This window comes from Choloepus didactylus, chromosome 6, assembly GCF_015220235.1.
Source record: "Choloepus didactylus isolate mChoDid1 chromosome 6, mChoDid1.pri, whole genome shotgun sequence".
NCBI lineage: Eukaryota > Metazoa > Chordata > Mammalia > Pilosa > Megalonychidae > Choloepus > Choloepus didactylus.
In genome coordinates this window covers 124,462,803-124,487,256 of record NC_051312.1, presented here as the reverse complement: position 1 = coordinate 124,487,256, position 24,454 = coordinate 124,462,803, and the positions used below count along the sequence as shown (strand labels likewise).

General features: G+C 38.0%; 1 protein-coding gene across 1 annotated transcript; it reads left to right on the top strand.

Moving 5' to 3' along the window:
• Positions 1-386: 386 nt before the first annotated feature.
• POGLUT3 (protein O-glucosyltransferase 3) lies at positions 387-24,454 on the top strand. The gene is made up of 8 exons (XM_037841349.1): positions 387-636; positions 6,469-6,666; positions 9,803-10,089; positions 12,894-13,110; positions 17,880-18,076; positions 19,372-19,566; positions 21,278-21,382; positions 22,806-24,454. Exons 1-8 carry the CDS (start codon positions 438-440, stop codon positions 22,929-22,931), a joined length of 1,524 nt encoding a protein of 507 aa, XP_037697277.1. The 5' UTR covers positions 387-437; the 3' UTR covers positions 22,932-24,454.

Genomic DNA, 24,454 nt, shown 5'->3' with positions numbered 1-24,454 from the left:
AAAACTATAACGAAGTTCTTCACAGCAAACCCCTTTCTCCCATCCCAAAGGAATCACCACCATGACTGCGTCCCTTAAAAAAGGTTTCCTCTAAATAACTGACAAACTCAAGCAACCAGAACTGGGGACCGGACGTGCCAGAGGCCTCGTCAATCAAGGACGCACACTCTCACCCTACGTCTCAATATTGGAGTAGGGATCCGTTTCCTTATTGGGTCATCCCGCCTGGGAGCAAGGGGCGTTGCCGGTGCTCACCCTGGGCTGTGCTCCAGGCCAGAGATTACCGCGCTTTCTCGCGCTCCCGCCCAGAGAGCCCGGGGAGGGCTGGACGCCTGGAGGTCGCGCACGACCCGCCCTGGGATGCGCCCCCGCCTGGTTGGCGCGCTCCAGCACCTCCCCGCTGCCGCAGAGCCGGACTGCAGCGGCCCAGCCCGACAATGCGCCGCCTGCCCCCATCCCTACTGCCCCTGCAGCTCGCCCTGCTCATGGTCGCGGGGGCCCCCGAGGCGCCGGTCAGCGCGTCACGAAGCCTGGTATGGGGGCCAGGGCTGCAGGCGGGCATCGTTCTACCCGTCCGTTATTTCTACTTGCAGGCGGTCAACTCGGAGGGCCAAAACCTCACTCGCTCGCCCCCAGGTAGCGTTCAGCCTCGGGCCTCCCTCGCTGCCAGCTCCCCTCCCATTCTACCGCGCGTCCCCGCCGCAACCCCCAGCCACCCGGGAATCCGCCAGCGCCCTGCGCCGTGGCTTGCATGGTGTCCTTCCTCCAGCGTGTGTCGCCCTTTCCGGTCGGGTCACCTCCTCTGCACCCCTACACAAAGGGAAATAGCAACAGAAGTTTGTCGAATGAATCAGTGAACCCCTGGGGCTCTTCCGCATTTAATGTGCAGGGACTGATGGTCTGAATAGATGGCACCTAGGGTGTTAATGAACACTGGGTGGGCCTCATTTAGAGATGTCGTTCCACCTCTAACTTTCTTGTCTGAACTGTTACAACTTACAGGGAGTGCCTTGCTGTGATGAGTCATCAAGCCCAAGATGTTTTGGCCTGATCTGTTTGAAACAGCTACGGCCCCAAAGAGCAAATGTCTGAGCAGGAGGATAGATTTTTGTTTTCTCCTTATTGAAAACAGATTACAGGAATTAGTGAACTCACCAGAAATCATTAGGTTTTCATTGTACCGAGGATGGATCTTGTCCTGAATTCCTTCATCCCAGCCCTCCCACATTCTCCTTCTCATCTTAGCTTTGCAACTTTTTACAACCTGTCGTGCTGGTTTCAAGATGTTGCCAGTCAAGATTTATTAATGTATGTCTGTTTAGGGCTCCAGCCAACTCTCACTCTGTTTTGTCAACAAAGAGATAATCAGAATAACCCAGTGTCTTTTCCCTTGCCTGGGAACTTCACTTAGCTGCAGAAAATGGGCCCCAGATTGGGGGGGGGGGAGGGGGCAATTAAGATAAAGCAGAGAATTTAGGAGCCAAACAATTCACTTTTAGATTTACTGATATTTTTAAAATTTCATTCATTCAACAAATATTTATTGACTGTCTCCTTACTAAGTGGTATTCTGCTGGGGATGTAAGTATGAAAAGGCAGCCCATCAAGGAATTGGGAAAACAGACATGCAAATAACCTATCTCAGAGCTAGCTAATTGCTACAGTGAAGGTGTGTGCAGTGGGAACATAAGAGGAGGATCACCAGAGTCTGCCTAGGAAAGTTGGGGAAGATTTCAGGAGCCCAGATTTGCAGATTGTGAGGGTTTCCTAGGCAGCATGCAGATGGAGAACCAGCAGGCACAGAGGCATCAGAGAGCATGGTGTTGGGAAAGGAAGTAGTTTAATGATGCTGAGCAGAAAGGACTTGTAGGAGTAGAGCCAGAAGGTAAAGGAGAAGAATGTTGAGCTAAGGAATGACAAGAATCTGCCTTTTCCTTAACCATCTCAGTGGCTTGTGCTCTATATTTGATTCAGAACACCAATACTAAAGTTGTGTTTGATATCACTTTGATAACATGTCAACCAATTAGACCCTAAATTCTTAGACAACTGGTTTCAATATGCTGTATAGGCGTTAGGGTAGAATAATTCTGACTACTGACAGCAATTAGTGAGTGTATATCAGAGTTCGGCAAACTTTTTCTATAAAAGGGCAGATAGTAAATATTATAGGCTTTTTGGGTCATACAGTCTGTTACAATTACTCAGCTCTGTCTTGTAGCAATGGATAGCACATAAACAAATGGACTTGTCTGTGTTCCAATAAAACTTTATAGACCCCAAAATTTGACTTTCATATAATTTTCATGTGCCACAAAATATTCTTCTGATTTTTTTTTTTTTTTAACCTTTTAAAAATGTAAAAACCATTTAGCTCACTGGCCTTACAAAAACAGGCTGCAAACTGGATTGGCCATGGTTTGCCAATCCCTGATGTATGTGAGGGACCCTCAATTAAAACCCAAGGCATACATGACTTAAAACCAGACATGGTTTACAAAGAGTGTCTATTAAGTGCCTTGATAAAAAGGAAGTTATATCTGTGTTTCTGGATGGCTTAATCTTCAAAACTATGACTTTGTTTAGTCTTAGAAAGGCTTTTCATTGCCCTAAGGATCAGAAGAAAAGATTGTTCGATTTAGATTCAAAGTCTTTCACTATAGCATGTATTTCCTTCTTTATGGTTTTCTTTATTTTTTTACAATTAATTTTATAATTAGGGAAACTTTAGAAAGAAAATAAGATGGGACACTAAAGAAAAAAATTAATTTATACACGAAGAAGAAAATTACACAATCCAACATGAAATATTGATAATCTTACTATTAATAGGAGATATAGATATTCAAATAAAATTTTTATATGAAAATATTGCAAAGATTTTTTAAGTATAATCTTTGAAGCTCATAACGGAGCAATAAGATGCTCTCCAACAGTGACCGTCATCCTCTGCTCATGGGAGCACAATTTGGTAAACTGTTTCTGGAAAGTAATTTTCCAAACTATTAAGAGTCTTATAAATTTACAAACCTAATTTGCAAAAAACAAGTTTCAACAGTTAGAAAATATAATTTTTTTAAAACGCCATTTACAAAAAGCATTCATGCCATTTAATCTGGTAATCAAAGTATCTTTCCTGAGAAAATAATCAGAATGTGGTAAAAAAATATATATACAAGGATATGCCTGCAGTATTATAATTATTTATTACAGCAAGTTTAAATAGCCAACCCATAAGGTCGTTGCTAAATAAAGTATGATACCTTCATGTGATGGAATACTTTATAGCCGTTAGAAGTAGTGTTTGAAAAATTATTAAATAATGTTTATACTAGGTCAAAGGTGGAACAGACAGGAAATAAATGATTAATTTCAACCCAATTTGTAATAAATAAATAAACTCATACCTATGCGGATCAATGTTATCAGTGGTTATAAGAGGATGATAAGGAATTTTTTCTTTTTCATAGTCTTCTTTTTCCCCAAAAAATTTTTCTACAAAATAAGCACAATACTTTTATAATCTAGACAAAGTCATTTTTTATACAAAGCAAACCTAAAGCCTTACACCAAATCTTTTCAACCTTACTTTCTTTCCCTGGAATTCTCCTTTCCACCACTTGACTTCCATTTCAAAAGCTACTCTATGGCCCTGAAAAGCTCACCCAATGAGTTTCTTACGTTTTCTGCCACCTGTCATTCACTTGCAAGTTCTAAACTCTTACCTCTTCCAAGAACTAATTGAAAAAGTGGAAAATTTTTCTCAAGCTGCATCTGCCTTAAAGGGACTTGCCGATATTCCCTTATTAAATATCACTCCCATTTAACAGTGTAGCATTTATTTAAATGCCATTATTAATACCTGAGAGCCGCATTTGAAAGAAAATGGACTCAAGCTGTGTTCAAACATTGGCTCTGCTACTCATTGTGTATGTGATCTTGGGCAAGTTACTTGGAGTCTTGATTTCCTGATTGGTAAAATGGGTGTGACAGATACCGACCTTTCAAGTCGTAGAAAATAGATGAGATGAAATACATTTGAAAATCTCAAGCACAGAGACTGGTACATAATAGGTGCTAAGTGAATTGAAAAAAAAAAAAAAAAAGCCTCTAATTTCTTTCCAAATCAAAAATGTTCAAGATTTCTGATTCTAATGATCTAAGACTCTAATAGTATCAACCTCCTTTTGCTTTGTTGTCACTGCACTCCCATCCAATTAGGGATTTCTCTTAAAAGAGTTTGGATTCGTGGAGTTAGAAAGACTCAACTAAACTTCAATTCTGTTACATATGTTAGCCCCAGGGTAAATAGGAATTCATATTTTCTCCATTTGGGGCAAATTGAAATTATATTATTCTCCTTTTTTCTTTTATGGGGTTAGAATTTCTTGTTTCCATTTCAGAACATGTTCAATATTATTGCATTGATTCTAATATTAATTTTATGCTGAAGATGGCCTGGGCATAAAAGATCATGAAAATAACTGAACATTTAGAATATGTATTTCCAATGGTTATATTGTATTTTATATGTATTTTGAAATATAACTTTCAAATGCTATTTCAGAGGTACAAAATATTATAACTAAAAGAGACCATAGAAATCTAATCTAATATCTTCATTTCAAAAATAATGAAGTGACTTGCCTAAGGTTGTGGAACTAGCTTTCTTCTGTAAGTCTAGCTCTTAACAACAGCAACAAAATCACAATGATTAAATATAGTTGTCTTATGTCTGATTTGTTTATATAAAATCATAAAATTATAGCATATAAGAACTATTTGATCAGGAGGCAGGAAAATCTTTCTGTGCATTTCCAGTTTGGGGAGGGAGCAATAGAAATGGTTTTCTAATTCCCACTCTGTGCTCCTGATTTTCAATTTACCACACTACCTTGCCTTTCTGAAACCAACTGGGAAATGCCACAAAGCAATACATTATGTATTTCTCTTAAGCATGTCAGGTAATTGGCCAACATTTTAAATAATTTTACAGTAAATCAGTACTTTTTTTTTTTTTTTTTACAAAATCCTCTGTTTATCTATTATAGTTCATTTATTTTAGCAGATTTCTACCATAATTTTATCAAACTTGTTTCAAGGATCCTAAAATATATGTTGTTGTTACTTAATTATTTAATAATAACAAGATGTCTGATATTACTTTACTATTACTAAGTTGCAGAGGCTGAGAAACATTTTTCCTGACCCCACAAGGAAAAACAAAACCTTTGAAGATCAAAAGAAAGTACACTTATACTCACTAGATTTAGAAACTATGTGAGTAGGAGAAACAAACTTTTTTCAATCATTTCAAAAAACATATATTAAATGACACTTAATTCATAATATGATAGATTTAAGATGAAAGGAAGAGATATGAAGAAAAGAATGAGAAACATATACACAACATATACAGAACCAAGTGGCATGGGGTAAGAGAGAAACTTAAAGAAAAAAATGGTATCGAATGACTTAGGTTCTTAAAGACTACTTTGGTCACAATTAACAGTTTCCTAGGGCTGTGGAATTCAGAGGATTTGCCATTTATTTAACATTTCCCTTTGACAGGGTGATTAACTGTTCTTGGCCATTAACTGCTCTTTATTCTTAAACTTTCTGGAGATCAGGCTGAATATCTGGAGAAAGAGGTTCCAGAAGTTTTTTCCTGAGCCACAGTAATTGTAATCACAGCAATATTATTTCAAAGCCTAGAGTCAGCTAATATACTGCAAAGAGCGAAGGGAAAGTTTGTGAAATAGGAAGTAGGTTATTATTTACCTTACAATAGAAAACCCAAGAATTTTGGAGCTGGAAGAGATGATAGATTATCTTAATATAATAAATTCATTTCAAGCTTAGGAAACAGGCTCAGAGAAATAAACTGTAGTATTTATAAAGTGTGTGTGTGTGAGTGTATGTATTTGTGCACAGAATAACTAGCTATAATCTCTCAGAAAATGGGCTTAGAAGTATAATTTGAAATTTGGGTTAAAAAAGGGAAATTTTCTCAGAAGTGAACGATATTAGATACTGAAATGATTTACAAAAAAAGCTTGTGTGCATTTTACAAGGAGAAAGTTGGATTACCTTAGGTTTTGTCACTCTGGGGTTCATGATTTTTAACCACCTGGAATGGTTGGGCTTTAATCCTTCCCAAAGGAGAAAAGAGCAACTAGATAAATAGTTAATTTCTTTCTTGCTTTTTTCATGAATTTATGTTGTTCATTCAATAAATCTTTATTGACTGACTGATGGATCAGACATTGAGTCAGACCCTTGGTTTGTAGACATGAATCAGACATAGTTCCTGGCCTCAAGGATCTTCCAAGCTGAAATGATTTTGTTTACCACTGACACTATGGTAAACACAGAAAAAACTAACTTCTGTATAGACCCACTGATCCAGTAATTGTTGCAAAATAATCATGAAGTAGTAGAGTCATTTATATATATTTTTTCTTTCAGGTCAAACACTATTCAAAGTAGTAATCAAATCTCTTTCACCTAAAGAGTTAGTCCGGATTCACGTCCCTAAGCCTTTGGACAGGAATGATGGAACATTTTTGATAAGATATAGGATGTATGAAAGCGTCAATGAAGGACTGAGGATAGAGGTCCTTTATGGTGTAGAACATGTGGCTCAGTCTCCTTATATTTTGAAAGGTAAGTGATTATTATGTAATCCAGAATCCTATCTATTTAAACTGGAAATTCCTATAACACTATCAAAATAGATAAATTACTAACATATATTTTCTAGATCTGGAGCTGTTGCCATAGAAAATGGGGGGGGGGGCACTGAACTGAGCCAGAGTCCTTAGAGAAATGGTAAAAATCCTTTTCTAGGACAGATACCAATGGCGTACAGTAACACTGTGAAATAGTGTATCACGTCAACTTTTGGAAACTTGGTTCCAGAAATTAACAGAATGGAGTTCTCCCCTGTGCTTTTACCATTACCATTTACAGAAGTTCTCTATTTGGTAGGAGAACCTTCAACTTTTGGATCAGCCATTATCTTTGCTGTCAGATGTAAATCCTATTGCAGCAAGCAAAGGAGTAACAAGACACCGGGTACCATCATCATCGTTTGTCTCAGTCCATCTATAGTACAGTTTTCTGGGTGTGCTGTGGCTTGCATGGATTTTAGAAGCACTGAACCATGCTTCTTGGGGTTCCATTAAATTTTTTAGGGCAGCATGTTTTTTAGACAATGTGGGCTCTTGAATTCTTAGCCATGTACAATTGCAGTAAGAGAACAGAAAGGAGGTCATAGTCTGGGAAGAAAGCTAAACCAAGCTTCAACCAAAGCTAGTAGGAGTTTCAAAACCCAAGAGTGATCAGGTAATTTTGTTGTTGATGGCTATTCCAGATAAATTTTGTTTGGTTAGTTGTACTTCAAAGAGAAAACATAGTCACTTTCAGAGTTTGAAGAAAATCTGTTTTAAGTAATGGTTTTGTTTCTTTAGTAGACAAGTACTCCAGCTCCTTTTTGGTAAGTGCTTAGCAATACCAAAGTCCATTATTAGGAAAACCATTGAGAATCCCTTAATAGTGCTAGAAAAAAGCCAGTCTTATGTTTAGGTCCAATGTCTTTCAGAGAGGTTTAGGTGACCTCCAAGGCTTGTGCACAGGGTAGACATGGTACACATACCTCCTGCAGCTCAATTTTACTTGAAATTTTAGGGAAAAAAACTAAATAATTTAAAGAGATTTAAATGGTAAGGGAAAAATATTTTGTATTTACCCATGTAGTTACCATTTCTGGTACTCTTTATTTTTTGTGTAGGTCTACATTGCCATTTAGAAATATTTGCCTTCTACCTGAAGGATTTTCTTTCTGTGTGTGTGTGTGTGTGTGTGTGAGAGAGAGAGAGAGGGGGTGGGGTGGGTGGGGGGGTGGCGGGGATATATTGGTAATGAATTCATTCAGCTTTTGAATGTCTCAAAGTCTTTATTTCACCTTTATTTTGAAAAACATTTTTGCTAGGTATAAAACTGTAGTTGACAGTTTTTTTCTTTTCATACTTTGAAGAGCTTAATCCACTGTCTTCTTGCTTGCATGGTTTCCAACAATAATTCTGCTATCAACCTTATCTTTGTTCCTTTGTTTATGGCTTGCTCGTTGTCCATGGTTTTGCACAGTTTGATTAGTATGTGCCTTGGTTTAGTTTTATTCATGTTTCTTATGCTTGCAGTTTGTGAAACTTCTTGGATCTTAAATTTAGGATTTTCATCAAATTTGGAAAAATTTTGGCTATTATTTTTTGAAATTTTTTTCTATTCTATATCCCTCACCCTGAAAGGATTCCAATTACCCATATATTGGGCTTGAAGTTCTCCCAGGCTCTTTTCATTTTTCAATTCTTTTTTCCTCTGTGTGTTTCATTCTGAATAGTTTCTATTGCTGTGCCTTCACGTTCACTAATCTTTTCTTCCTCAATATCCAATTTGTCATTAATCCCATGTAGTTTATTTTTCATCTCTTGATGAGTTTTCATCTTCTTGAGCTTTTTACGGGATGTAGTAAGTTACTCGGAAATCATTTGATCCTTTTGAGTTTTGCTTTTATGGTTTGTTAGGCAGGACAGAGCTGTGTTTACTCTAGGTCTGATTATTCTCTACTTCTGAGCAATACCCTCCTACATACTCTACCCTATACCCCATGAATTACGAGGTTTTCCAGTCTGACTGGTGTGAACAGGACAATTCCCAGCCCTGTGTATATGGTGGGTGCTGTTCCCTTTAATCCTTTTGGATGGTTCTTCCCCTGGCCTTGGCTAGTTTCTTCACATGTATATGCTGAGCAGTACTCTTTTGAATACTTGAAGAAGATCTTCTGCAGATCTCTGGAGGTCTCTTTCTGTGTAGCTCTCGCCTCTCAGGTACTCTGTCCTAAAAACTCCAGCTGCCTTAGTCTCCTGGGACCCTCAGCTCTGTCTCCTCAACTCTATGAGAACTCCAGCTCTGCCTGTGCCATAACCTGGAAACTCTCTTAGGCAGTAAGCTGGGGGAATTAAAGGGCTCACCTCACTTGTTTCTCATCTTTCAGATCCACTGTCTTTCTTTGCCTGATGTCTGGTGTTTTAACAGCTGATGTTTCCCATATTTTGCCTATGTTTCTGATTGTTTCAGGTGGGAGTATAAATCCCATCCACGTTACTCATCTTGGTCAGAGTGGAAATCCTCAAGAAAATTAAGTCATTTTAAAAAATCATTTTTATATTAAAATAAATATTGATACATTTTGGAATAAGATATAAAATTCACATGAACTCTTTTTTAAATGACTCTTCAGATAAATTTTATGGTTATAACTGGCCCCTTAAAATTATACTGGCAGACTCCCTTGGGTTACATATTTTCTCTCTGAGAAGTGCTAGAAGGGGTGATTTTAGGGGCACAGATATCCTGTCTTAAAAAATCACCGCCCTGTTACACAATAATTCCTTAAAATTAATATTTTCTGCTTTTCCTTGTTAAAAGGTAAGTTGTTTCATGTTCCTCAGTCATTTATACCTCACTATAAATGAACTGATCAACTTATTCATTGAGAGTGGGATAGACTGGGAGAACATATATACTATTCTAGGTTATCCAGGGTGGTAGGAAAAAGGGAGAGAAAGTAGGACTCTGACTTAATTATTTGCAGCACTGATTTGTCTATGGCAGAGTATCCCTGATGAAGAAAATTGGAATTCATCAGGAAGCCCTCCTGTGTCCATACTGGGGTAGAAACAACTCCTTGTGTTGTGATGCTTGCTAACGGAGCATGGCATTCTGCATTTCCATTCCCTAGGACCCGTGTACCATGAGTATTGTACGTGTCCAGAAGAGGATCCTCAGGCCTGGCAGAAAACTCTTTCTTGTCCAACCACGGAACCACAGATTGCAAAAGATTTTGCTTCTTTCCCCAGCATCAGTCTGCAGCAGATGCTAAATGAAGTTCCAAAAAGGTTTGGGGATGAAAGAGGTGCTATTGTTCATTACACGATTCTCAATAACCACATCTACCGGAGATCTTTAGGGAAATACACAGACTTCAAAATGTTCTCTGATGAGATTTTGCTGTCACTGGCAAGAAAGGTATGAGAATGAATTGATTCCAAAAACAATTGTAATTTAATTGTAACAGTTAGATAATAATAAATAACATTGCCAACAGATGAAAAAATTGATTCCAGGCTTGGAAAATGCACATCTAAGACATCTACTTCCTGAGAGTTTCTGAGTCCTCCCCTTTTTTTGGAACTCTATTGCCTATAATATTTAAATTAAATGGTGTTAGCCCTCATCTCAGGTATAAATAGGCTACACAGGATACTCCCAAGATTTCTGTGAACTCTCAGAGGTTTTCGATTGCAAGGTCACTTCTTGAAATTCTCTATTCCTGCCCCAAACTCCTCTGCATATTCAGACTTCACCTTCTGCAGCTGTTTTCCTCTCTCTATCTCAAAATGTCTTGATCTTGGAACACATTTTCCTTATTTTGTGCTAAGCACCCTTGTCTCAGTTTGCCAGGGCTGTTATAACAAATACCACATTCAGTTTGCTTAAACAACAGGAATTTATTGTCTCAGTTTGGGAGGCCAGAAGTCCAAAGTCAAGGTATCAGTAGGCCATGCTTTCTCCAAAGTCTTGCGTTCTGGTGCTGGCTTGCTGACAATCCATAACAATCCCTGCCTCTGTCACATGGCCACCTGTCTCCTCCCATCTCCTCCTCCTACTACTGTGTCCAAATTTTGCTTATAAGGACTCCAATCTGATTCAGTTTGGTCTCATCTTAATAGAATCTTCGAAGATCGTATTTACAACTGAGGTCACATCCACAGGACTAGGGGTTAGAACTTGAACATGTTTTTGTCGGGAAATGATTTAATCCATAAAACTCCTCTAGAAGATAGTATATATGGAAGATTTTGTTGAAGGATGGGGTAACAGGGAGGGGTTATTTTGTACTGCTGCATGGTACAAACAAACAAACACTAACATTTGAAAATAGATATCCCTCTTCTAAGCAAGCTCTCAGTCTTCCTTGCCTCAGAAAATTTCTCACTGACTTTCCTTGATCATCAGCTTTTGGCCTTTTATGGTGTAGTTGGGCCCCCTATCTTTCAGAACACCTCACTTCTCCCCGACCCCCCCCCCCCCGACACACGCAAACTTTCAGCCTCTCTTCCCACATTTGCAAAACTTTAAATTCCTCTGAAGCAGAGAAATTCAAACTTCCTTTTGTTCTTCCTTCTTCTTGACCATGCCGGGTGAAAGGTGGGGATGGGCAGTCTCCACCTTTCTTGTCTGGAGAGACCATTAGGTGGTTTTCTAAACCAGCTTTCCTGACATGTGTTAAACAATTTCCCAAGTATACTGAATGTGTGGCTGCAATCAGCTCTCATTTAAACAGCAGTTGCCCCCCCACGTCACCCCCACCTCTACCCCCACACAGCATGAGCATAGGAGCACATCATGGACACCTGATCTAAAGGTGGTGCTCTCTCCCTGGGCAATCACCAGTTCATTCTGCCTGCATGTTCCCTGTATATTGTACTCATGTAATGTTGCTGCCTCTATAGCAGTGGTTCTCAACCATGAGTGTTTTGCCCTCGGGGGATGTGGTAATGTCTAGAGACATTTCGTTGTCACAACTGCGGAGTTGCTACTATCAGGGATGCTGCCAAACGCTCTCCAATGCACAGGACAGCCCCTCACAGCAAAGAATTATCCAGTGCAAAATGTCAATAGTGCCACCGTTGAGAAACTCTACTCTGTAGTGAGAACTTCTGCTGCTGAGTCTTTTAATGAGTTTATAAATGCTATCAGGGAAACAACAGGGTAAACATTTACATCCCTCAGCTTGCCTTTTATTCCACATTCTTAGCCAAGTGGCTGGGGAGAAATCTAAGATAAATGAGACTCAGCCTTGGCTTTGAGCAGCTCATTATAGTGGGACTTGTTTTTGTTACTTAGAAGTGGGGATGGAATGTGAATACAAACAAATAATTGTACCAAAACGTGATAGGCCTGTAAGGGAAGTAGATATCAAGGGTTGAAGTGCTTGAGGGTGAGGTACAGAGGAGGTAACATTTGATCTGGGTTTGAAGGATGAAAAGGAGACTCAAGGGAATAAGTGGGAGACATTCCAAGTGAAGGAAATTACATATTGAAGTGGATAGCATTTTCAGAGAGTAAACAAAAGACTGGTGTGTGGGCAGATGGAAGTTGGGGCTCCAAGCTAACTTGGAGTAAGATAGTTGGGCCCTTAATGCCACCAGAGAGTTTAGACCTTGTCTCATAGGCTTAATGTTCTGTTAAGCATGGTAGTGACATATAAATTTGGGTTTTAGAAATTTGAGCAGCAATGTGGAGTGCAGATTCGAGTGGGGAGAGACTGTTACGAGCACACCTAGTAAGGAATCTATTGCATTGACTTGGGCAAGAGAAGATAAGAGCCCAAACTAGGCATTGACCATAAAGATGGAGATGGAAAAAGATACGGGGTGGTAGATTCTAGAAACAAAGGTAGATATGGCAAAAAGGGGGAGAAAACAAGGGATCAGTTCTAGGTTTGTAGATTCTTGCTTAGGCAACTAGCAAAGAAGCCACTCATTTCAATACCTCTCTGCACAATTTTAGCTTCTGTACTACTAAACATAATTTTAGATGCCAGCCTCTGCCAGAGTTTGCTGGCTCCCGGGTACGTGAATTTGCCATGTACTATCCACACCCATGGTTTTATGATATTGCTCATGACCGAGAGGCATTCTTCTCTCTTCTACTTTTTCATACATTCAATTCTATCAGAAATATTTATGAAAGCCAAAGAACTGTAGTATTTAGCACCAATGATTGAGTTATGCTTAGTACTGATGTTTATACTTTTGCTTATATAGGTCCTTCTCCCAGATTTAGAGTTTTATATAAATGTTGGAGATTGGCCCTTGGAACATCGAAAAGTCAATGAAACTCCTGGCCCTATACCTATCATTTCATGGTGTGGCTCTCTGGATTCAAGAGATATTATCCTTCCAACGTACGACATCACCCATTCAACACTTGAAGCAATGAGGGGTGTTACTAATGATCTCCTGTCTATTCAGGGAAATACAGGTAAATTAAGGTTAATTCTCTCTAAAAAATGCTGATTTTTTTTTTTTAAAGGGTGAGAATATTCACTGAGTGAGAGTAAATGTGTGTATTTAAGTAACCATTGTTCTTATTTTCTAACCAAGGAAAAATAAAATAAAACAAAACAAACACAGCACCCTAAACTCTGAAGTGGTTTGTTTAGAATTCTTCTAGTCAAAAAATTAAAGATATATCAGTTGGGCTATCAGTGTCCAAATCTGCCTTAATTGAGTTAGTCACTTGTAAATACATTTGAAAATATATATTTGGTAAAATTGTCAGTTAACTTAATTCTGACCCCAGTGCCTTTTTTTTTTATTTTGAAATAAATTCAAAGTTATATGAACAGTTGCAAAAACAATACTAGCCCCAAACACAGAATTCCATCATACCCTGACCCCCCTCCCCCGATAGCTCAAGCCACCAACTTTAACATGCTATCACATCGCTATTTCTTTCTCTCCCTATCTATCATCCATCATCTATTGCTCTGTCTTCTGAATATATGAGAGTTAGCTGCACACATCCTTGAGCATACACTATAATTCACGTATACACTTCCCATGAACAAGAACATTCTTTTATGCAATCTCATTAAGCACAGCTAAGAAGTACAATAAATTCAATAATGATACAAAGCTTGCATTCTATATTTCCTTTTCCTTATGTCTCAACTGTGTCCCTTTGAGCCACCTGTCCTCTATCCTCCAGTACCATCCAAGTTCATCCTTAGCATTCAATTGTCATCTAGTTAGACTCTCTTTTTTTTTTTTCAGTTGTGGAAACATATATACAGCCTAAATCTTCCCATTCCACCCCCTCCCTAGCCTTTCATTAATGGGATTAATCAGGCTTAGAATGTTGCAATGCTCTTTCCCACCATCCATTACTAGAAATTTCCCTTCACCTCAAACAGCAACCCTACACTCCTTTCTTAACTTCCCATTGCCCCTTCCCCCATTTCTCTTAACCCAAACTCTACTTTTCATCTCTATGGTTATATTCTCTGATAATTTCCTAGTGTTTACTGTGGGGATTAAAATTAACCTCTTAAATCCATATCAGTCTTGTTTTTCTTTGATACCACCTTCACTTCAATAGGACACATAAACTATGTTCCTATACTCCTTCATTCCCCCACCTTTATATAGTTGTCTAAAATTACATATTTTACATTGAGTTCAAAACCACTGATTTGTCCTTAGAGTTTGTGTATTTTATATCATGTAGGAAGTAACTAGTAGAATTACAGTTCAAAAATTATTGAGTTCTATTTGTATTCCATTGTGGTTGCAGAATGTGCTTTGAGTATATTCAATTTTTTTTTTTTTAATTTCTTGAGGCTTGTTTTATGTCCCAGCTTATGGGCCCTTCTGGAGAAAGATCCGTGATCACTAGAGAAAAGTGAGTGTCCTGGTGATTTGGAATGTAAGATACTATATATGTCTGTTAAAATTCTCTATATCTCTTTCTCCTTTCCATGTCTTTCTGCCAGCAGGGCTCCCCTCAGAATCTGAAGTAGGGCAGGTCTTTCATTGGCAAAGTATCTCAGCATTTGTTTGTCTGTGAAAAATTTAAGCTCTCCCTCAAATTTGAAGGAGAGTTTTGCTGGATAAAGTATTCTTGGTTGGAAATTTTTCTCTCTCAGAATTTTAAATATGTCATGCCACTGCCTTCTCGCCTCCATGGTGGCCACTGAGTAGTCACTACTTAGTCTTATGTTGTTTCCTTTGTATGTGGTGAATTACTTTTCTCTTGCTGCTTTCAGAACTTGCTCCTTCTCTTCAGTATTTGAGAGTCTGATCAGAATATGTCTTGGGGTGGGTTTATTTGGATTTATTCTATTTGGAGTTCGCTGGGCATTTATGCTTTGTGTATTTATATTGTGTAGAAGGCTGGGGAAGTTTTCCCCAACAATTTCTTTGAATACTCTTTCTAGACCTTTACCCTTCTCTTCCCCTTCTGGGACACCAATGAGTCTTAAATTTGGACGTTTTATTTTATCTATCATATCCCTGAGATCCATTTCAATTTTTTCGATTTTTTTCTCCATTCTTTCTTTTGTTCTTTCATTTTCTGTTCTGTGGATTTCTAGGACACTGAGATGTTGTTCAGCTTCCTCTAGTCTTGTATTGTGAATATCCAGAGTCTTTTTAATTTGGCCAACAGTTTCTTTTATTTCCATAAGATCCTCTATTTTTTTATTTACTCTTGCAATGTCTTCTTTATGCTCTTCGAGGGTCTTCTTTATGTCACTTATATCCTGGGCCATGGTCTTCTTGATGTCCTTTAAATCCTTTGCCATGTTTTCATTCCTCGATTGTAGTTCTTTGATTAATTTTGCGAGGTATAGTGTATCTTCCGATATTTTGATTTGTGTGTTTCGAGTTGGATTCTCCATATCTTCTGGTTTTATCATATGCATTAAGATTTTCTGTTGTTTTTGGCCTCTTGGCATTTGTTTTGCTTGATAGGGTTCTTTCAAGTTGCAAAGAAAAAGGGATATCGATCTAATTTTTCAGGAACAGTTTGGTGATGTACGCTTTTTCTAACTAACCAGCAGATGGCATCTGTGAATCACCTATATCCCTCAAGTCAGTTCTCAACCTTGTTTCCACGATGTGTGGGGAAATGATTCTTGTGGGTTCAGTTGGAGAACTCAGTTTGGGTGTGTTCCTGGAGCTGTCCGCCCTGAATGTGGGGCGTGTGTACGGGTGGCCAGGGAGGAAGGGCAGTTCTAATGTTCAAATCCCCCAGGATCCCAGAGATTCAAGGCTGCCACAAGAGTCTAAGCCTTCATTTCAGTTCAGCCCCAGACCCTCTCTCTCGCTGATCCATAAACCACCGGACTTGGCTTAGCGTCCGTGGGTTCTCCGAACGGATCCCCCCTCCCAGCCGCACTCCTCCAGGAGCTCAGCCGAGGGAATGCTGTGCTATGTCACCAGTGCACACCGTCCCACAAGGGAAGCCCTGGGCCGCCGGGCCGTGCGGCGGCGCACTCCCAGCCTGAAGCAAAAATGGCCCAACGGGTCATCTCAGCCCCCTCCTCCTCACACAGTTCCTCCTTCCCAGCTCCGGGAGAACTGGTGGGGCTCTGGGCTGTGGGCACGGTCCCAGGCAGGAGTTTATCCAGCCCTCCGGGGAGCCAGCTGTGAGCCACGGAGTTTCTTTCTGCTTCCGGCTCTCCCCTCTGTTCCCCCGAACCCAAGGGTATCTGCAGCGGGCTATCTTCCCGACCAGACACCGAGAGGCCGGCCCAGCCCCCGCTTGCTGTGTTTTACTGCGTGGTTCCCACAATTGCTGCTGGAGCCGCTCCCTTTTTTTTTTTTAAAGAGCCAGCTGGTCTCCAAACGCTGAACTCTGGCTTCCCCAGCCCGCCGCACAGCTGCAGGTCTTCCAGCCAGCTTACTCACTCGTTTCAGAATGCCAACTCCCAGTTTCACCAAGTATACAGCCCCTCTGGAGCTAGGAGCCCTCGTCCAGCTGGCGCATCGCTGTAACTGGTATTCTAGGTCACTTTCTGGTTTTTAGCTAGTGTTTTTCACGGAGGCGTTTTTTTCGCCCTGTCTCAGCTAGCCGCCATCTTAGTTTCTCCCCCCCAGTGCCTTTTATGTTGCTGGATGAAGTGAGAGAGAATTGTGAAAAATATTAAATTATATGTAAATGTGAAAGAATTGGGATAAGCAGTGTACTTTGGATATTCCTACCTTCAACACTTTGTAAGGAATTCTCCCCTTTCCTCTTTTCTCCTTTCTTGATCCTCTAAAATCTGGATTCCTTTCCAAAACCTTGTCTGATGGCATTAGATTTATGGTATGGCACACTTTTTTTTTTCTTTAAACCAAACTTCCTTAGCAGAAAAGAATCCTGCCTTGTCTTTATAACCTCTATTTCTGTTTACTGGGACTTGGTTGCCTTCTTTGGTAGATGAGACCAGATACTTTTTTTTTGTAAACTATCTAAAGATATGAAATGAAAACTGGCCTACTTTTTGTTTGATACCAGTGAATTCCTGAAAAGAATGCTAAAAGAGTAACGATACTGACCCCTCCAATTTTATGTTTTATGATTCATCCCTTAGAATACTGAGAAGTGTTAACAATGACTTTACTCTTAAGGATAACAGACATGAATTTAAATTAATTCCTTCAAAAAAATTTCCTTTCCACTAAAGAAAAGACAAATATATGTATATGGTTGATTTACACATAAATATTTGTATTTAACAGCATATTAGGAAAAGGCTTCCTTGTATTCAAAAGTGATATGCTCAGAATTCTGAACAATCTAAAGATTAAAGATTTATGGGTATTATTTAATTGTATAGTTTTTCTCATTACCCTGTCTAAGAAAAAAAGCCTATCTCATATTTGATTATGAAACACAAAAGATGGAAGAAGCAAATGCCTTGGCTTTTTTTGCATGTTATTTTGGATATTTCCCTGTCATACAACAGAAAACTCCAATATTTGATTTGTGTGAACTCTCACCAGTAGAAAAATGGATGAAATCAGAGTTCTTTTATATGATACACCAAATGAAAGGACTGTTTTTAAAGGTTTATACTTGCAACTTTCTCCGGCAAGTGGAAGCTCGATCCCATATTCTTTGGAACTAGCATCTACTTGAGAAGATGAACTGATGATAAAAGAGCTTTAACATCTTACATGACAATGATAGATTAAAGAAGATTGTGCTTATCATATTGAAATGTCATAATCAAAAACATTTTTATGGCCTCAAACTTCTAGGGCCTTCCTGGATCAATAAAACAGAGAAAGCTTTCTTCAGAGGCAGAGATAGCCGAGAGGAAAGGCTTCAGTTGGTACAGCTGTCCAAAGAAAATCCACAGCTGCTAGATGCAGGAATTACAGGATATTTCTTTTTCCAAGAGAAAGAAAAGGAGCTTGGAAAAGCTAAGTTGATAGGTTTCTTTGACTTCTTTAAGGTATGCATTTAAATCCTCCTGTATGGATATGAAGTGATAAACTTGTGCTAAAAGTCTACCAAATAGCTGGGCATGGGTACTGTCTTGTGAACTGACACCCACTTTCTTATCAGGCATAGGTAATTCCAAAACTTATTGTGCTTTTATTTTTTTTATCTGGTTTATGAAATAGTTCAGAGCTAAATTTAATGCTCAAAGTACAGCACAAAGATTAACCTGGAGTGTTGGTGTATTTACGTCTCTGGTTTTTTGTTTGTTTGTTTTGAATATAAATGCTTTCACATGAAGACATCTCAAATCACTTCTGTAAACAGAAAGAGTATAAATTCCATATAATAGGGGCTGGAATTGGGGCTCAAGAGACTAGGCTTCTAGACTTCTAGTCTTGCTTCTGCCATTAACTGTGGCGCCTCTTAATGCCTCTCAGTGCCTCTGCTCTCTAAAGGTATATTTAGAGATTGAGCCTCCTCATTCCTTCAGAGAATGTCATGAGGCTCAAAGGAGGTCAAGGGGAATGCATGACAAAATCTGACTGGTTGGAAAACTCCTTGGTACCAATTATTTAAGGACAGATTGATTACCAGGTCTCTGAACATATCCCATTCATTCGGTATCTTGTAATGAAAGGAACATGGGATTTGGATTCAAAGAACAGAGGTTTTTAATTTCTCTGCACACCGGTTTTCTCATTTCTAAGAAAAGGGGTTAATAATATCTACTTCACATTATTATAGTTGAATGGGGTTTATCCCTAGGAAAAGTGCTTTTGAAATGGAAATGAGAGACTAATAATCCAACAAAGATGTAAACAGGTACCAACCATGTGGCTGGCATCGTGCTACTCCTTAAACATCTCCAGGCCTCTGTCTCCTCAACTCTAAAATCATTAAATGGAGATAATGCCTTCCTGTTTCATAGACTGGGTATAAAGAACCATTGAGATAATGTATAAATGAACATGCAAATTGTTGTCAATATAGAACTTTTGGAAATAGTTTTCCTGCCTGGTTACAGAAATCTGAATTTCCCATTTTGTATGCATTGTTGAAGTAGATATTCCTATTTCCTAATATCATTTACCACCTTATCTTTAAATGTATTGACCTACTAAAGGCTACTTATGATTTTAATACCAAGGAAAAAGGTAAGTTACGAAATAAAATGTCCAACTTTTAAATACTAAAGTCGGAACATAGAAAATAATTCCTTTGTATTCAGTATTTCAGTGTTGATGAGAAGCAGGAAAGAAGCAAATAACTGTTAAAATTTTTGTTTATTTGTTTTCAATCTGTTAGTACAAGTATCAAGTGAATGTGGATGGAACTGTGGCTGCTTATCGATACCCTTACCTCATGCTGGGTGACAGTCTGGTTCTGAAGCAGGACTCACCATATTATGAACATTTCTACATGGCACTAAAGCCTTGGAAACATTATGTTCCAATTAAAAGAAATCTTAGAAATTTACTAGAGAAAATTAAATGGGCCAAGGTATGTTTTCCACAATTTTAGTTTCTTTGGACAGTGACAAATTGACCAATATTATTTACATGAGTTCCATCACAGCACAATTTAATTTGACATAATTTAATTAAAATAAGTATTATTTTCTGAAATATTTGTTCCTTTGAAATTCCTAAAGGATCAACATTAGGGTCATTTCATATACCCCGTATCAATATTTTTGAGGATTTCTATATGATTTGAAGTCCAGTGTTACACAGAATATAGATTTTCTAATGAATCACTAGTTATGCTTACATACAAAGACACCAAATGCAAATTACAGATGGACAAGTTCAGGGCCAAAGGGCTTTATGCACAAGAAAACACTTGAGGCAATTATGGTCCTCTTTCTTTACCCCAAAGGCACACGTCCTTAACAAATGCATGTTATACAACATCCCAAGAATCACAGGTTTCTCAGAAAATATAAATTCTTTTTCTAAAGTAAAATTATTTAAAAGTTATTGTGTGTTATCATAAAAATACAAAAATTTACCCTTCCATTTTATACTTCATACTGTTTCTAAGTTCCTGACAAGCAATATTTGGTTATGGAAATAACTGGGTGCCTGAGGTGGAAACTTAGAGCTTTATAAGAGTCAGAATTGCTTGCCAATGACTTTTCCTATGGGCAGCATGGTAAAAGAATAGCTATTTTTGAAAAATTATAATAAGAAACACTGACTCTTCCTGTTACTGACGCCTTAGAGTATTAATGACTGAATTTTTTATTACAATAACACTATATTCCTTTATAGCTACCATTTTAAAACGCATTTTGGGGGGGGCTCTCACTGCATATTTAAATGGAACTTTTAGAAGATGTTATAACATGAAAACTGACTCATTCCATTCTGCTTTGCATTTTAATATCAAGCAGAGTGCTGTGATGGGGAGATAGATGCTGAACCCCAAGCTTACCTCCTGGGTAACTAGGGAAGTACCAGAGTAGTCACAATCAAGGCTTGGTGGGTTGTTGCAGTGGGAGTTTGTTTACAGGGCATAGGGAATAGGGTCCAAACAAATATGGTCATTTTTCTCTAACAGAGTTGTCTAGGAAGGTAGTTTATCCATTTCCATAACCTCATACTTAAAAAATTGTTTCTATTGTGATAACATGTATAATGAAACTTGTCATTTTAACCATTTATAATGTACAATTCAGTGGCATTCATTACTTTTAGTGTTGTACTACCAACAGCACTCTCCATTACTAAATTTTTTCAACACTCAATACAGAAACTCTTTACCCATTAAGCAAAAACTCTCCATCTCCGCCCCCCCCCCGCCACCGCCCCAGTCCCTGGTAATCACTAATCTATTTTCTGTCTCTATGAATTTGCTCTTATTCTAGATATTTCAGGTAAGTGGAATCATACAATATTGTCCCTTTTGTGTCTGGCTTATTTTAATTAGCATAATGTTTTCAAGGTTTCATCCATGCTGTGAGCCTGTATCAGAACTTCATTACTTCTTATGACTGAATATATTTTGTTTATCTATCCATTGATGGCTCCTTAGGTTGCTTCCACCTTTTGCCCATAGCCTCATTCTTAAGTTATTTTTCTAGTATGTTCCATCTCTCCCATGCTTTTCCCATTCAACCCCACATCTGACCCACCCCACACCCACCCCTAGCTTTCTTTGTGGGTCTCAGAAATAATTTATATTCATTGTTTCTTTTTAAACCTTTCAGGAAAATGATGTAGAAGCCAAGAAGATTGCAAAAGAAGGACAGTTGGCTGCTAGGGATCTGCTACAGCCACACAGGCTTTACTGCTACTATTATGAAGTGCTGCAGGTCAGTTCAAAGTATCTACCCTGCTTGGGTCAAGCTTCCTCAGACCATGTGCTTGCACTGACCTACACTTCTTGAAGAGTATCAGAGAGTCAGCATATGCAATTCTCTCTAAGCTGAGGTATCAGCCTGTGAAAAGATAGGACTAGCTGCTCAGGTCTCTTTGTGATCACCATATTTTTATCTCCATTCAGTATTATGAAAAATAATGCTTAGAGCTCTTTAAAATGTAGATCAGGAGATTCTTCCATCTTGTCAGTGCTATCTTTTAATAAATGCCTTATGAATTGCTACTTTGGATGTTCTCTGGACCTCAGAGAACATTTTTCCTCATCTGGAAAATGAGAAGGTTGGACTAGAGATCATTAAACATCTCTTGCTGCTCACATGCCCCCCTTCTTTGTTCTGCTAGCTACTTAAGATCCAGGTCTTCGCAATCATAACTTGGAGTCCTTTAGAAATATTACAGGATGGAAAGCAAATATTTAGCTTGCTATATAAAACAATCAGATGAAAAAGTTTTATAATAATTCTAGCACCTTAGGGTTGAATCCTGAAGTACATATGATTCTTGGGAATCTGATGATTGGTTCTTTGAGTAACTAGATTGTGTTTTATTTAGTAAAATCTAGCCAGGAAGAAAAAAATAAAAGAAATTATGCTTTTGTTTTTAACCTGAACTTATTTTTCAATGGGCAGAAAAAAATATTTTCCTCAGGTGCCTGTGAATATCACCCTATTAAAGAAAAAGAAATATGATAAATTACACCATTTCCCAGAAGCAGCCCTTGCCTTAAGGAATTCTGCCCTCTCTGCCAATCTAACTTTAATTTTACTAAGAGTTTCTCCCCCTAAAAGCTTAATTATGCTCACGCTGGCATTTTGTTGGCTTTGGACCAAGACCAGGAATGTACAGTTAAATGTACACTGAGCTGCCAAATTGAAATATATAACTTATAGGAATATTTCAGTTCACTGGCCAGTTGCCCTTTTAAAAATGTGCATGACTACAGTCCCAAAGGGGAGAACATGTGAGGCCACCACCTTTAGTTTGAGATGCTTATCATCTTTTTTGCTGATTTGAATATTCAACAGTTAATTATTCATTAACAAGAAAAGGATAAATGTTGAGAGGTGCTATTTGTTTCAAGAGGGAGCACTTGGTTTGATATCCATTTTGTAGAGTTTACCTACATACAAATAAAATTGTGGATCCCTCATTAGATTATGAAATATTATACTACTGTCTGTAATAATTAAAGTAAAAGTATAACTTTAGGACTAGAACAAACCAGACCTTTGGTTTTCATCTGAAGATACATGGGAAATAGAAAGCATGGCATGAAAGCCAAGGCAGTAGGGTGGGAGAACTCAATGGAATCAAGTGTGGACTAATATTTCAGTTGCCTTCACACTCACATTTCAGAAATATGCTGAGCGCCAGTCCAGCAAACCCGAAGTACATGATGGAATGGAACTTGTTACTCAGCCAGATGATAACACATCCATCTGCCAGTGCCACAGGAAAAAGTCTGTAAGAGAAGACCTTTAAGTCCACCCTGATTCACACTACTGTATTTGCCAGTCACATCTTTAATGGAAGCAAGATGGAATATAAGCCGTGAAGAGCAGCACAGAAGATTTTACCCTGTGGACCAGGTCTCTTGGTGGCTTTATATAACTTGGATATAGCAATATTAGACCAAGTATTACCACATATCTTTGGATATTTCTTTTAAGTAAGAACTGCTATTTTCAGTGTCCTAGTTTCTTTAAAAAGAAATCATTGGGGATCATAATAGATAGGGAGGCTTGCCAGAATATAAATCACTCTCTATGAAACTAATTTATAACATATTTATTGGTTTATTTTTATCCCTTGTTCATTTTCACTCTTTCCCTTCCAATCATTAATGCATCATTTCTCCTCTTACAAGCTGCTTTTGGCATTTGGTAAGAGCAGCCCCCTCTTGGAAAGTCTGATAAGAAGATAGGGATAACTCTTAAAAGTAGCATGGAGAATGTGAAGGGAATATATATTTTTTTATTTTAATAAATTTATCTCTACATCCAACAAACATACATTCCTTTTTACCCCTCACCCACATGCTCTGGTAACCTCTAATCTACATTTTGTCTCTTGAGATTTTGCTATTTCTAGGGAATTCTTATAAGTGACATCACACAATATTTATCCTTATGTATTTGCTTATTATGTGAAGAGAATATCTTTAATGCACTGCTCGTATCTTTTTTAACTACATTTCACCAAGACCTCAAACTAAAATAAAGGAGAAATTGTGCTTCAGGCTAGTAATTGCTGATCTATCTGGGTTGCACACCCATTAAGGGCAGCAGAGTTATTAAAGTAGATAAAAGCTTCCTGTGGGTACCATTCATTGTCTATATAATGATAAAGATAATTGTAGTCATGTGGGGATCTTTGATTTTTTTAATCTTTAAAAGGGACCCTTTCAATTCATTATTACCCTTAGCCACTTTTAAAATTCAAGTTTTCATTAAAAATATCTGATTTTTAAAAGGAGGAGAGGGTTGTAAGGATATACAAGTAAATATAACTGTATCTAAGTAAACTATCAACATGTTTGTTGCAGCATTGTTTTTGTTTATAAAATATTAGAAACACCCTAAATAGCCATCATTAGGGATTTGGCTAAATAGATAATGATAAATCAAGGAATACAATGCAGCCATTAAAAAAGAATGAAGTGGCTCTAAATATACTATCATGAAAGATTTCCATGATAGTGTTCAGTGAAAAAAGCAAGTTACAGAATAACATGTATAATGTTAAACCATTTATGTAAAAAAGTAAATGTATCCATGTGTTTGAAAGTCTGGAGGGATATTCACCAATATATGGGGAAGGGATGGAGAAAAGGGAATTTTTGCATTTTGCTTTATACCTTTTTGTATTTAAATTGTTTGTACTATAAGTATTAATCAAATTGTAAAATTAAGAAAAATGCAAACCTGGGAAAAGAATAAATGCACAAAAGATATAAATAGGAAAATAAAATGGATATTTATATTTTCTATTATGCTGTTTTTAAG